The following is a 15,947-nucleotide window of genomic DNA, read 5'->3' as shown; positions in this document are numbered from 1 at the left end:
ACTGTGTGTTAACAGAGCTCAAGGTGCTCACTTTGGCAGGGAGTGAGGCATTACAAACCCAGCTGCTTCCTTTTTCAGCTGTGCCCCTCTTCTCGCTCAAATGAACTCACAGTTCTCGCTGGTCTGCCATCATCTTGCACCCAGACCTAGCCTGAGAGCACCTATTCACCACCCTGGGCATTGAGACAAATGGAACTGTTTTCCACCCAGGGTCCAGGGTGCTTGTCCTCCGATTCTGGTTAAAAGTGCTCGATTTGCCAGCAGCTGAATCATGTACACAGCGTATATCAGATTCCTTCCCCAGTCCTGAGGTCCCCTGCTTTGCCTCTATCACCTCTCTTACCACTGAACAAAAATACACTGCATATTATCTACATCCTAGACCCCACTGGGTCAGCTTAATTTCCATCCCTCCAGGCAGCCCGCTCCCTGACGCCTCTGCAACTCTATTTACCACAGAGTTCACCGGGCCTAGTCTGGATGTGTCATTTATCCGATCCTTGGTGAACAAGTGCTTCTTTTCAGTTCTAGATTCACACAGTGAAGCGGGGGCACCACCTTCGGGGGCGAATCGCAGCCTTACCACACTCAGAAGGCTACACACTCCACCCACATCTGTCCCTGCTCCATCCTCATCCTCACTCCCTTTGTAGAAGGGTCATACATTTGGTTACCACTCCTAATAATAATCAGAGTCTGAATGTTCTTTTAGGTCCTACAAAGTTCCTGCTACACTCTGAAGAATGTCAACTTTTTGCCAGACTGTGAAAGGACCCAACCTTAGAAAGGCAGGGGTGAGAGAAGGAAGCGTGGGGGAGTGTGTAAAATGCAACCCATGTGGCTACACAGCAGACAGTGACTCACCCTTGGAAACATTTTTCAAGATGAGTTAATATAAACTTCAGGGACAAAGATATTCTCAAATATTATTTCACTCTTTAAAATGAAATTTGGGGATAAATGATAAATAAAAGGTTTAAAATACTTTAAGGAATATATTCTCTATTTTCTCATTTTATCTTCTGCCCTTTTACTACCTACTTGAGTATTTTTCTTTCTCATCTAGTTTAAAATTTTAAATTAGCTCTTAAATAAGATTCTAAATATATTAATTATCCCCTCAAAAAAGGGGGGAGGGAGCACTTTGCTGACCTCCTCTGAGTCACCCAAAGGAAGAGGACACATGTAGCGCAACAATGAGGCAGAGACATTAATTGGCAGGAAAGCAGTTTTTCTCATGGGTTCCCTTTCCTTATCACTGAGGGAACAGGCAGTAATCTCTCCCATCTGTTTAGTGAGAAGGGCCGGGTTTGTGCACCGCTGAGTCACACCCCGTCGGCTAGCGAGCCGCGCTGGCCACGGGGCCTGAGTCCCATCCTACCACTGCATCTCTGGGGCACATCTGTCTTCCTTCCCCTCTTCCCAGAACACTCAGAGGAGAGCAAGGGTAGGAAAAGAGTTATGTTGTACTTTCAAAGTCCATGCCCTTGCATATAACAGTCTTAGGGCATAGTACCTAAAACACTGTATGTGCTACACAAAGATAAAGGGAAAACGATGAATGGACTAGGAGAGTCAGGAGAACCTTTTATGTCACATGGTGACGATTCTAAACATGTCCAAACATTCTTTGATTCTCCATCCAGTGAGGAGCAAAGCCTACGACCCTTTCCCTTGAATGTGCATGGGCTCGTGACTCTCTTGTAACTGACAGATGGAGTGGAAATGAAGTTGTGTGACTACCAGGGTGAGGTCTGAAAAGATGACGAAGTTTCTGTCTTTTCCCCGGAATGCTCACTTTTGCAATTCTGACTCCCCTGAGGCTGCCATGCTGTGAGGGAGCCTGAGACGAGGTCCCACCGAAGCCAGCGGTGACCACTAGATTTGTGAGTGAGGGCCCCACCAGAAGGTTCCAGCTCCCAGCCAACGAGCCCTCCCAGCTGAACCGCCAGAAATTGTGGAACACAGGCTAGCTACTCCTCCAGTGCCCTGTCCAAATTCCCAACCCAGAATCCATGAGATAAGAAAGTGACTGTTTTCAGGCATTAAGTTTTGAGGTAATTTGTTATGCAATATTACAGTCATCTATTTTGATGTCCATAGATGTCTATAATATGAAGTTTTTCAGTAAACTTTTATAAATTCCTCCTGTACTATAAACAGCCAGGAGGTAAGGGAGCAGAAGTGTGCATGCTCGTACTCAAAACCAATGTTTAAAGTATGCCTGGATAAAGGCTTCTATTTTCTACATGCACTTAGCACATGCTTTTTCCCTCAAAGCGTCCAACAAAGTAAGGCCTCTCTGAATAGATCTTAAAAATTATTTCTGTAGAAGCTAAAAATGTAACAAGATTCCTATATGATAAAGATCAACCAAAATTGTTAATCAATGGCAATGCAGTTACTTCATTTTACAGAGTGACATTTTAGAGAATTAAGATTTTTAATAATGCTAACCCCAAAGTTGTAGAGAACCCTGGGAATATTTTTAAATACAGACATGCAAAAGTCTTTGGGGCACAGTTTAGGTGTTCCATAGCCTAAAGCCTCAGGAGTGAGCAAATTAAATAACCTTTCAAAGGACCTTCGCATATAATCGTGTTTCTACCTCTGTTTGGTATCTGTTTATGACACATAATGGAATAAAGTTCCAGTGGATAAATCAATTTACAGATAGGTCTGCTTATTTGAAAAATGGAATCTAAGTATATAAAAAGTATTTATTTCATAAAATGCCAACTAATTTTTAAAGTTAAAATATGTTTAAAAGTAGTTGTTAATTTGTAAAACTATGTAACTGAAAACAAACAAAAAATTTTTTTTCAAATCTGTTTTCCTTCTTTATAAACTTAGTATCTTCATAACGTTGTCCTCACCACTTGGGAAGATGAATCCTTAAAATGGGTTTGTTTCCTGCTAAGGAACTTAACACATCTATGGCCAATTCTATACCTACAACTCACACATACTCCAACTAATTCAGGCCACAGTATTTTCTTGCCAGGAGTAATTCTGTAGACTGAGGTTGCTGTGGTTTCTCTGGCTGACATTTCCAATTCCCCTGGACTGCACTAACAATCTTGGAAGCTGGTATTTCCAACATTGGTACTACGAGATGAAGTTGGCTGATATTTTCAACTGCCTTCAGATTAATAGATTGGAAGTGATCCTTCCTGCTCCTCTTCCTGGCACAAGAAAATGAGAACGGCCAACACCAGGGTGCCCTGTGGTCATGGGACATGTACTCTTCCTGATGTTTTCTTGATCTATTGACCTCCTTCTCCTACAGGTTCTTTCACAGCCATGCCTGTTGCCTTCCCAAGCTGCTCTTACCATGTGTGATAACTGCCTGCTAAATAAATAACATGCATTTGGTTGTCAGCTGTCATGTGCTCGTGGCCCATGGCTGCTGGATCCAGACATGGGCTGAGCGATTCTGGGCTAGGCACTCTCTGTAACAGCATAGTTCAACCTGTCAGAAACATCAACAATAAATCAAATAAAAAATAAGGCTGCACTGGCCAACTGAACTACTGCCAGGCTCGAAGATTTAGTCTGCTAGTACATCTATATTTAGAAGTTGTACCAGCGTTGGCCGACCCTAGGCAACATCAAAGATAAATGTTGGCTTGAGATATAAAAGCATGTATGTGTTCAGCATAGCCATATATAAGAAGGGGTTCAAAACAGGGAGGTGGGGACACTCCACATCTGGGTGGGTTCCAAAGTTCTTTGCACCAAACCTCACTCTCCCCTCAGTGATGCCTCTTTCATTTAACTGACCACTCTGGCACAGAGGAATTTTCAAAGGTAAGAAAAGGGGGTAGCGTAGTTTGTGGCTGCATGTTACTAAATAAATACCGCATGCATTTTATCCCCTGGCACACTAGTTTTTTATATTAATGGGAGAGGCTTGGCTATCTGAAATAGCCAAGGATGTTCCTCTGGTTTAAAACAAACAAACATAATGTTCTTATATATCTCTCCATATACGGAGGTTCACCTGAGGTCGAGTGCTCTGATAGGATCAATGTGTTGAGACTATCCCAGTGAAGGGAAGGGGGTGATTTTAGAGCAGGCTGCCTATAGAAGGGATGAACCAAGGGACGGATGGGCTCAGTTCACCCACCTAGCCAAGGCCCAAGGCAGCCATCCTCTAGCTGGCAACCAACAAGCAGGACAAATGAGTTGATAAATTAGGCGCCAAGGACCAAGATGCGCATATGTAATATAGCCTCAGCTGGAAGCTCCCCACAAAGTCTGCTGCCCTAATACATAATAACCCCCATTTGTCATCACACACGACAAATGGTAAAAAGCACGGAGAATCTGCTTCCGGTGTGCAGATGTCTGGGGTCCCTAAAAGAGAGGGCTCCTTTTAACTCAGCTCTGTCTTTGATACCTGTGGACTTCTCTGAGTTATTAAATCCTTCCTTGCCTAGTTTCCTTCCATAGGGGCTAGAGTGGAGGAAGCTGCTCCCTGGGACCTCAGAAACCACCCTTCGACGTGGGGTGGTAAAGATCTGTGATGTGGCAAAACACTGTCGTTCTGCCAGGTCACTGATTTAGCCCTTATGTAAAATACGGCTTTTGATGGACAAATGACAGACGAACCTGGGACCCCACTCTCCAATCTCCAAGAGGGCACTCCCCGAGAATGGGCAAAGAGCTCGTGGGCCTGGGCAAGCGGCACCATCCCCTGACTTTCAGCCAGGCATCGGCGAGGGGCTGGGGAGTAGGCACTGGCCTTCCCAGTCTTCTCCACTGAACAACAGGCTCTGCAGCCTCGGGCAGCAGGGCTCCTCAGAGACGGCGTCAGCTGCACTCTCGGCGAGGCTCTCCTCACCTGCTCCGTGAGGCCAGGAAGTCACTCTGCTTGCCAATGCTACGGTTCTTCCAAGAAGGGCTGTCTAACCAGAAAAGCCACGTGCAAATTCACTCGTGCCAAGGAGCCTTTTGAAAGATTATCAATCTAACTAATGCCTAAGTGAAACAGGAATCTGATTAATAAAGCAGGAGCCAAGCACCTCCTACGGGGCAAGCTCTTTCCCTGCATGAGCTAGGCTGGCTGCTCCGGAACTAGGTGCCCACAGAGCGACAGTCTGGGGCCTGCCGCCTACTCTAGGTTCCTGCAGTGGCGCTGCTGAGCCCAGGCCAGGCTGCCTGATGGTTCCCCACGGGCTTCTGGGCTCTACCTGCTGCCGGCCTTTTCTGTTCAAGTTCAAAACATACTCCCCTTGATTTCTGCAGTATTTATGTCATTCTCGGTCTGCTGTGCTCTACAGTTGCGTTCACTCGTTAGTCACCGGGAAAGTCAAAGGTGACATCCCTTTTTGGGCTAGCTGAGTCACATGTGAGGGAGAGTCTCGGGAACTCCACTAGTCACATTCCCACAAAGCGATTTTTCTGGTTCTTTCGTATATTCCCAACATGTCATGTCTGGAAGCAAAGCTAATGGCAAATTAGCATCTATATATAGCACTAACATCCGTCTTTATTTAGTTCAAACCAGAGCTATTAACCTCAGGGCTCCTGCATAAGTTCCTGACAGAAAAATGTCATAATCCTTTCATACACTCCTTCTGTATTGTTGACTTTTCCTACCCCAGATCTTAACATCAATGTGCTTAGGTGGTCTGAAATACTCATTACACAGGATCTGTCATTGTCCAAGTTGTCTCATTCAATTTTAACCTACCTGTGAGATAACAGACGTTATTTTTCAAGTGGAGAAGCTGAGACTTGGGGGTTAAATTATTTGTTTGACTAGTTAGAGACAAAGCAGAAACAATCCAGTTCTCTTTGGGTGAACACCATGTCACTGAACACATCAGCATGAATCCACGCCACGTGTTCACAGTGAGATCTTAAGAGACCTGCGTTTGTGCTGAGGAACTAGCTGCTAATAGCACCAGTTAGCATTTCTGTAGAGCACGCGTTAAAACAATATCTAAGAGTAGAACTCACACTACCACTTATCTGAGTCACCCCAACAAAGGGACGTGGCCAGGAAAGCCCACACCTTTCCAAGTTATGAAAACTGATCTGTCTCAGGAGAAAACTGAAACTGATGGCTATAGCTGAAAAGCCAGTGACACCTGTGTGTTCCATTTTTAGTCGCTCATTACCATCTCGTAGTCACAGTTACTTCCTGCAGTGATGGAAAAATTAAGGGAGTGGCTAGGCACAATTACTCATGGAGAAAAGCAGGCATCCAGCCCTCTTGCAGAACTATTAGTGAGTAATTCCCAAGTGAAGTCTGTGAACAGTGATGTGACATTATTGACAATGAATTTAGGAGAGAGGATGTATCAGCTTCCCCCCCATGCTTCAGGGTTCTGTTTTCTGTTCCCCATTAGGGCCACACCTGCCTTCAGAGACCAGCAGGTGGTTAGCTCTTGATTTTAAGGTCAACTCAGCACAGCAACCCCAGTCGTAGGAGAAATAAAGGCCAGGTACTCACTGGCCTCTCTGCTTCTGCTCCTTCATTCATGAAGTTCTTTTTCTAGAAACTTGACAGTAGGACTTGAGGTCCTGTGCTCTTAGTTTACTAACACCTTCAGAATTTTACACTAATTATTTTATTGGAATGGTGATTAAAAATTTGAGCAAAAGAGGGACTGTCCTGGTGGTCCAGTGGTAAAGAATCCGCCTGCCAATGCAGGCGACGCAGGTTCGACCCCTGGTCGGGGAACTAAGATCCCGCATGCCACAGGGTGACTAAGACCGCGCGCCACAACTACTGAGCCCGCGCCTCAACTAGAGAAAGCAAACCTGCACGCTACAACTAGAGAGAAGCCTGCACGCCACAACGAAGAGCCCGCGTGCCCAATGAAGATCCCGTGTACCGCAACTAAGACCTGACGCAGCCAAAAAAATAAAAAATAAATGAAATAAATGTTTTAAAAAAAATTGAGCAAAAGAATAAATTCTGGGAACTCTAGCCAGGGCTGATATAGTAAAAATATGGGATGAGACATTCGTGGTGGCATGTATGTAGATGGGGTCACCTCACCCCAAGCTGTGATTCTCAGACCAGGTGCCACAGCAGGAATGGGGCGGGGTGAGACTCCTGAACAAAAGCTTCTTCGAGACTGAACAATACCTGCTTCCCTCTCAGGCGGGGATCTGCTCCTTTGTGCACCCACCCACCTTTCTGCCCTTTTTGTTTCTACAGCCCCCTGGGTGCCATAGAGGCCGTGAGGGCATGGCTGGGAGAGGCGAGCTCTGGCTTTGGAGAGGGTTGGGCGTGGGGGAACTCCAGCTGAACCCCCCTCCTGTTCTCCTGCCCCACCGTACTCCACCAGGGCACGGTCTGGAAAGAGACGTGTACCAGGTGCACCTGGCTCAGACACCACCAGCAGAAGGTTTTGGAGGGAGAGCCAGAGCCTCACGTGCTCTCACTTTCTGCAGGTCAGATGTTGTTCTCTGTACATTTGATTTTCTTCCTTGAAGAATATTAAGCCACAGGACATAAAAGGATTCCTGTGTTGGCAAAAGGCCTATAGTCAATTAGCCTGGAATTTCCAGGAAAGCTCACCAGAGCCGACACCAGCAGGAAGGGAATATAAAGAGGAAAGGGGAAGACAGAAGAATTAGGATGGAAGTGAGGGCAAGACGGAAGGAGAGCAAGGACGGGAAAGGCAGGAGAAGGCCCAAAATAAACAACTTCACATTCTGTGGTCATTCGTCCATAGTGGGTCCTACTGAGTACAAATGATCATCAGAGGAGCTTCTCCATTTCATGTGAGGCTGTAGCATGTTTCCTCCCAGCATCATGCCAGCACACTTTCAAGTCAAATTCAAAGGTAAGGTGGCCAACAACTGAGTCACCATTACCATTTCCTGCAGCACCTGGGTTTTTCTTGAGGTTTCCCACTGACCTTACTTAACTTATGAAGCCATGGTCCAAGGCAGAGAAGCAGCAAAAAACACAGGGCACACACACACACACACAAACACACACACACTCACCAGTGCGCTGAGAAGATATGGAGAGGAAAAAAGCTCTTTACTGGGTAAACTCTATCTCGATATAAAACCTCAACCACAAGGACCACAGGGGGTGGTTTCACTTTCCAATCAAGCCGCCTTAACATGAAATCCACCTAATCTGTAAAATATACTGGTTAAGTCTGAGATTTCACCAATCTGTACATAGGAACTACTCACAAGGATCCTAAGAACAATAGATCATTGTCTTTGGTAACTTGGAACTCTAGCTGTTCAGATGCAACCCAGATGGGAAAATATGCTTCTGCAAAAAGCAGAAGATAAAGAGCCCCCTTTCCACATCAAAATTTCATCATGAGAATTTCATCCGTTTTCATTTTACATTTGGTTAAAATATTTTTCCCACACTTGATAAGTGGCTTTTTGCCTAAGCCTGTGTTCTGAATCTTTCAGTGCCCCTAAATTTAAGTCACAAAGACTAGTTAACTTGCATTACTCTCCAAAGTCAACATTTCCTATTCTTAAAATCCTTAGTCTGTTTGCTTGATCACAGAAAGAGAATAAAACACAGGTAAATGAATGAACGGAATTAAGATATACAAGAATAGTATCATTGCTTTTTAGAAACAGAAGATTTCTGCATCCCGTGTTCCTGCCTGAGATTCTGTGCAGTGTTAGTGAGGCCAGGAAAGCATTGGGTCACCATTCAGCAGAGAGTGGCCTACAGTGTAAGAAGACTTCACCATGGATACCATCCAAGGCCTCTGGTGACAGAAACAGCAAAGGGGGCACCCCTTCTAGGATGGTCTAGCAGGTAGGGGGCTTGCAGGTGGGTGAGACCTCCAGGTGCTGTCGTCTCCCCTGCCCTGCTCCCACAGAGAAACAAACTAGGCTTCCCAGGCTGCAGTGCGGTTTACCTTATGGAAACCATCTATGCAGGCTGGCCCTGGGCAGTCAAGATAACAAAGAAGTCAATTCTTGGTCAGATACTAGGGTCTCCACAATAGGTAAGATCCTATCTTTTCTTTCAGTAGCATTTCTTGCAAATAAGTCAAATAAATATATTTTAATGCACAATTCACTACACTTCAGTCCGTCTTCATTTTCCACAGTCAATAACTATTGGTTTAAAGTTTTCTCTACTTACATTATTTTTTCCATGTGTTTAGCATATCTTCAAAAAAGAATAAAATGGCATTTGTTCAGCAATTTCATTTTTAAAAGGTGTTTTAGATGGATGAACATAAAAATATGATTACCTCATCCCATTCTAAAAGGTAGTTGGTGATTTTTGAACCGTTGTCAATTGGTGCCTAAAAAAATAAATAAATAAAATGAGATTAGAGAAAGTTGTTCACAGACAAAAGTTATAAGCTCTCCACTTGGTTCAAATACAATGTCCATCCTAGTACTGTACTCTCCCTGCAGGGGGATAACCCTGGATACCTCCTGCATTTGCTTCTTCAAACATTATCACAAAACCAATTTTAATACAAGTCAACTAGTAGAGAGAGCCCCACTATTAATAAATCGTACCCCACAAACAGCCAAGCCTGCCTTCCCCACCACCTCTACCTTTACACCCACATGGTGCCTTACTTCCTCCTCCGGGGATAAAACTTTTAAGAGGCATGTTAAGTTCAAGGCTGGAGGAGAAAAAAGACAGGGGAGAAACAGAGGCACTGCTTGGGGTCTGATAAGGTAAAGCTGACCCACCTAGGTTCAAGAGTCTAAAGTCCATATTTTTGTAACTTCCCCCATACAGTTTTTGTTGTTGTTTTAAGAGTTTAAGATTAGAAAGCCTTCTGTGGCATTAAGGTTGCCCTTTTTTTAAAAATGAGAAAAACTGGGATCTCCTGGATAGATTACCAGGGGCAGTTAGCCCTCAGCATATTAGCAAAAAGCAAATCATCATTTGCTTTCCTCCTAAAAGCATACTGAGATCTGCTTTACTGAGAAAGCAGGCTTTGGACAATGGGAAGAGAAGTAAAGAACTCTGGAGAAAAGAGTGCTTTGTAGGGTCAGAGCTGCCAGAAGGGGGTGCTACTGTGGAGTCCCTCACAGCACTAAGATAGTAAGACCATGTCTCCCAGGCACAAACGCACCTGGGCCTGGCTCTTCGCAGGAAAGAGCCAGGGCCCCATAGAATGTGGTGACCTGCCCCCAGCAAAGGCAGCCAGGTCACCAGAGCTACACTGAAGCCCCTCTCGGCTGTTTGTCACGAGTGGTCTGATGTAAGTTGCTTAATATCAATGCTTAGTTTCTTATTCCAAGAATGGATGGGTGTGATAAGGAATTGGGAGAATATATGTAAATCACTTACTAAACTGCCCCGGTGTTACAGGAAGCAGTCAGTAAACAGTAGCTGTTGCATTATTAGTGTTAATAATAAATGTATTAACATCGAGGGCTCAGTAAATATTAGTTAATTAATAAAGAAACTCTTCGCCCTGGCCTTTCCTTCCTTCCTTCTTCTGAGTCATATAATCTTAGAGTTCCAAGCCCCAATTATGGGTGAGTGCTGTATGTTCTACTAAACTGCAATTTCAGGCTTTTGTGGGCTCGATTTGGGAGAAAGGATAGGGTTACATTTAAAGTTCTAAATAACGGACAAAATCAAGGTTTTAGCTGAGAACCCATTTCTAAGGTAAGAACTACATTTATGATGCTCATATATTCCTTTCTGATGTCCTGCCCCACCACCGAGTCCCTGATTCCTTGAGGGTGGGGACACAGCCCCTGGTGTTTGTGTTGCCCTATCTCCTGGCGCTAACAGGATGACGTTAGAGGGCCCTGAGCTCTCTCAGTGTCTTGGTGGCTTCAAGGACAGATGGGCAGCCAGAGCATGGTCGCCCTCTCCTTGTACCCCCAACTGGAGCACCGTTATTGGAAAATCTGTTCTAAGAACACGAAAACTGAACTGAATCCAGAACTTTCAAGTTTGCGCGTAACTGAATGGAACAATAATGTGCTTCTGATTTACAATCAAATAAAGAGAGAAAGAAATTGTGAAACATTTTCCTCCTAGTAAGAAATCTTTTTCTTGAAGTTGCTGGTCTGCCTGAGGCCTGAATTTCATCCAGGTTTTAAGCAGAGTACGTATCAGTGATTCCCAACTTTAGGTTTATAAGACCCCAGGGTCCCTCTGGTAATCTTTAAGATTTCTTATACTTTTCCAAACAAAATGGATTTTAATTCTTTCCTTAAGATATATTTATATACGTATATGTATAAATACAGAACACATTTTAAAATGGACGTATATGCTCCAAGGACTTAAAACAATGATGACCAGTTGGGTGTTAAAACTCTGAAAAGGTGGGGAATCACTGACCTGGATTATCCCTGGAAGCCAGGAAGGAAAATAAAATAGTTCAGATTCTACAACTTTGCCTTTGTCCAAATAACACACTCAATGTTGGCCACTGGCTACGAGAGGGGTCTACAGAAGCCCATGCTTTGTTGCTAACCACTACTCTCAACTGCTCTCATCAACTCCCAAGATAAATTTGACCCTCTGGTCTAAGAACAAAAGGACAAAGTATTTGTTCACCAATAAGGAATCTCCCTAGTCATCTTATTTGCACATCAGTGTTTCCCCCCAATACCACAAATCTTTATTATCTCTACCTCTATAAATTTTACATTTTGAACTATATTTTAAAGTATAAATATACAGAAATAATTACTATAGAGATTGATAACATAATCTACTATTTTCTTACAAACACACAACTGTGACTGATAAGCCAATGATATACTAGTTTAAGGACCTCTCTTTGACAAGAGTTATTTGTAGCCAAAAAGTTGTATTTCATGAGAACTACTACCTGATTCAGATGTTAAAAAAAATAATTAGTAATCCTAACTGACCTACGGCCTAATTAGTCAAAATTAATGAAACCTTAATGTAGTTTAGAACACTAAACATTCTAGGCAGTTTTAAATATTAGACATTGCAGAGTCACCACTGAAAGAAGCCAACGGACCCCATAAACCTACTTTATCTCTAAATCTTTCTTCACAAAAACTTTTTACTCAAGTCCTCAAATGTCTGTTGAAATGAATTAAACCATTAGAAAGTGATGACATTTAGGTATCTTAAGTATTCATATCACTTATAAAGTATTGCTCATGACCCTGCAAAGAAAGCTAACACTTGATTTCACAGTTCCCTCTCCCATTGTTTTGCCCAATTTTTATAGAGATGGCAACTTTTGATATCATTATAATTTGTTTCACATAGTCACTATGCAGAAAATGAAACACCACCACCAAACTGGAATACTGCTAAATAAATGTTTCAAATGGCTACAGACTTCAGAATATTCCCGCCACTTGGCGCTACCCACCTTCCACTGCAAGGTTAGTGAACTTTTGCTCCTGTGTGCCAGCTTAGGTGGGAAAGGACACTCGGGTGCACAGCTGTGGGTGGTGAAGCTAACCGGCTCAGAGCAGGATCCCTTTACGGAATTGTACATAGCATATACCCTGAAAACAGACAGACAAATACAGTCAGTGGCAGAGGCCCATCACAGAAGACCGGGGTTTTTGTCTCAGCTTTGCCCCAGGACTTTCCACAGAGGAACAGAATTTCTTATGTAGTACACACCATGACCCTTATTCTTATTTACTGGTCTTGTCCTGACCTAACTATGGTCAGCATTTTCAGGGGAAAATCATCCCAGCAGGTGATGTGACTCAATGCATTCTCTCCTCCCACTAACTGTCAGAGCCACCCAGCCCCATGTAAGACGGGCAGAGTCTACTGACTGGAGAAGAATATGCTCAACGAGGAAATACCCTTTTTCCCCAAAATGGCCTCCAAATATGTATTCTAAAATCCATCAAGCCACTCTCTGGTTGACTTTGTCTGGAAAAAGGCTAAAAGTACAGATGAGGGTTGGGTCAAAGGAGACCAGAAGCAGTGATGAGTCCACAAACCGAGAGGGAGAGGTAGAAGTACAAACAACAAAGTAGATATCATCTTTGAACTGTTTATAATACTGCAGATATTTAGGTAGAGATAAGCACATTTCACACACAGAAACAGGCTTGCTGCTGCCAAATGCATCTCTCTTCTAATTCATTAAAAACACGGTTCAGGTACAGTTTACCCATGTGAACATCTAACTCTTACACCTGGAGCCAAGATTAAGGATGGGCATTCTGCACATTAAAATGCCTGGCTCGATACTCAACATATGGACCTGATTTCTCCAAAGAAGCTGTGAAAAAAAAGCATATAACACACTATTATAAAACTACATTCCTTTCAAATAGCATAAAATAGGATTATGCTGATTTTTACCGTCTTCTTTTCTACTTTTTCATTTTTTAAATATTGGGCATTAAAAAAAAAAACGTGAAGACATACTCTTTTAAAAAGACAACAAAGAATCCTTTGCTGCCTAAAAAAGATGCATGGATTAAGCTATTCAGAATTTGTAAATACATCAAGTCCTTAACTCTTTTTTTTTTTTTTTTTTAAATTTTATAGCTACTTTTATTTTCATTTATTTATTTATTTTTGGCTGTGCTGGGTCTTCGGTTCGTGCGAGGGCTTTCTCTAGTTGCGGCAAGCGGGGGCCACTCTTCGTCGCGGTGCGGGGACCGCTCTTCATCGCGGTGCGCGGGCCTCTCACTATCGCGGCCCCTCCCGTTGCGGGGCACAGGCTCCAGACGCGCAGGCTCAGTAGTTGTGGCTCACGGGCCCAGCCGCTCCGCGGCATGTGGGATCTTCCCAGACCAGGGCTCGAACCCGTGTCCCCTGCATTAGCAGGCAGACTCTCAACCACTGCGCCACCAGGGAAGCCCAAGTCCTTAACTCTTAACAACTCTTTATGAGCTGCCGTTAAAGACAGAAGAACACTCAGACTAGAGAGGTGAAGTAAATTTCCCAAAGCTACACAGCTAGAAAGTCGGATCAATTGTACTCAGTCATGGAGATCTAACTGCTATACTGTATTCCCTACTGTCCTATTCATCCTGCAATCCACTTCCCCTCACTCTGCCCAATGAATAAATAACAGCTACAGATAACATTATGGAAAATAGGACCTAACTGAGGAGAAAGGATTTTAAAAATCATACACCTAAAGTCCACCACAAAAAATTTATAGAGGCCATGCAAGTCAAAAGTACTAACAGACATGCCTACCTTCCATTCTAACAGGTAAAATACATATTTACTGGATATTTGACTTGTTTGCCTTAGGGGAGGACACCATGATATTTGATCCAAACAAAAGATACCTCTCATTAGGATGCTCATCACACAACCTGATGACAGAAATGCTCCTTTTTGCATTCACTGTAAGTAGGCACATGATAACAGAAAATGAAACAGGAGACTTGGCAAAATCATTTCCATGTATCAGGACAGGTTTACTGGGAGTAAGTTACTTAAAAATGAATCACAGAATGTTCCAGACATGGGCAGGGTTCCAGCCTGAACTTTAACAGATCAGCTGAATTCTCTAACTGATGGCTTATCGATTGTATTTTGCCCAAAATACGTGTGGGGGGAGGGAAGGAATATAGTGTTTTAAAATATTACCGCCACCTGTGAATTAAAGGATGTAGGCAACGATCACCAAAAAAGAGACAAGCAGACATTATGCACTCCTAATGAGAGACCATGCCACTATCTATAAAATCCCTGCCAGAAGAATTGAACCTGTATCTGATTAAGCCTCTTCACTGCTTTATAGGAAACATGGAGAGAACATTATTAAGCAACACTACAGGATGCAATCAGGCTAATTCACAGTGTGGAAAAGTCTACAGGACAAAAAAAAAAAATTTATTCCAACAAATAAATTGCAAGAAGAGAAAAAAAGGATAGAGGGAAAACCTATAGCTTAAAAGAAATTTAAGAGCTATAAGCCAAACACAATACTCAAACCATGTCTGAATTCCAATTACAACAAACTGAAGAAATAAACCCTTCATTTTTAGGACAGTTGAGGAAATGGGAACAGTGTCTGGATTTTAAAGACATGAAGGAATTTACCATTTTTGTTTATTTTGGATGGGCATGGGGTGTGTGATGATGGTAATGTGGTTCACAGGTGAAATAATATGATGTCTGGACTTTACTTCAAAATAACTGTTGGGGGAGGGGGTAGGAGAAGGCACCAAGGGAATAAAAAGTTGGGTGGTGGGTATATGAGAGTTCATTAAATTACTGTCTACTTTTGACTATAACTGAAATCTTCAGAAACAAAAAGTTAAAAATTAAGCCAATGCTGAAAAAAATGGAGATCTCTCGTTTAAAAAAATGAACCTCTGGCTTCTCTTAAAAACCAGAAGTTCTAGCAACACTGAGCTGCAGACCTGAATGACAGGAATTAAATGAAACTGAGAGCAGCTCCCCCTTTAGATGGGCAGGTGCTGTCCAGTTCAGAGCCCCCACCACTCCCTACTGCTCCCCGGAACTGAGATTGCTTTTTCGCTGCCTTTTACCCAATCCTCTTTACCCACTTCCGTTCCCAGGAGGTATCTCATGTTGCGGTCACTAGGCATTTGCTTATGAATTCAGACTATACTCAGATAGACCAAGTCCTAAACATCCACAAAAACAGTCAGCACCTAAGATCCATGTGGGTAATTAGAGCAGAGGAAAGGAGGGAGGGGAAGAGCCTGCCAAGGACAAGCAGACCGCAGTTAGTTATCCGGGGGGAGCTGGACTCAGCCAAGTTCGTTCTTTCTTTTCAATGAGATTCTTAGAGTCACAAATCCATACTTATCGGGCTAGAGAAACACGAGAGAAGGAGGCTCCTGACAGCCAGGTTGGGAGGATGACAGTAGGAATGAAGGAACCTGATGGCACAAGTAAAAATGTGAGGTACTTGAGGATGGACAGTTGTAAGGGCTGGCAGGAGTTAGTTCCCTCGTCTTTAAACTCAGAGAATGTTATAGTTTGTCTAAGTGCGGAGTCAATGCTCTGCACTTGTAAAAAGTCTGTCTGCAAAGGAAACAAGATCTATTTT

At 43.3% G+C, this 15,947-nt stretch overlaps 1 protein-coding gene across 4 annotated transcripts in view; it reads right to left on the bottom strand.

Moving 5' to 3' along the window:
- Positions 1-15,947, bottom strand: part of FNDC3B (fibronectin type III domain containing 3B) — a 350,696-nt gene that overhangs the window by 64,570 nt on the left and 270,179 nt on the right. For all 4 annotated transcript variants that reach the window (XM_036850413.1, XM_036850412.1, XM_036850415.1 and 1 more), the window contains 2 exons: positions 12,306-12,444; positions 9,213-9,266 (listed from right to left, as the gene is read on the bottom strand). In XM_036850413.1, the coding sequence (XP_036706308.1) occupies positions 9,213-9,266; positions 12,306-12,444 (193 nt within the window). The remainder of the gene's footprint in view (positions 1-9,212; positions 9,267-12,305; positions 12,445-15,947) is intronic.

The sequence above is a fragment of the Balaenoptera musculus genome, chromosome 4 (genome assembly GCF_009873245.2).
Source record: "Balaenoptera musculus isolate JJ_BM4_2016_0621 chromosome 4, mBalMus1.pri.v3, whole genome shotgun sequence".
NCBI classification, from domain to species: Eukaryota; Metazoa; Chordata; class Mammalia; order Artiodactyla; family Balaenopteridae; genus Balaenoptera; species Balaenoptera musculus.
This window is presented reverse-complemented; position numbering and strand designations above follow the sequence as displayed.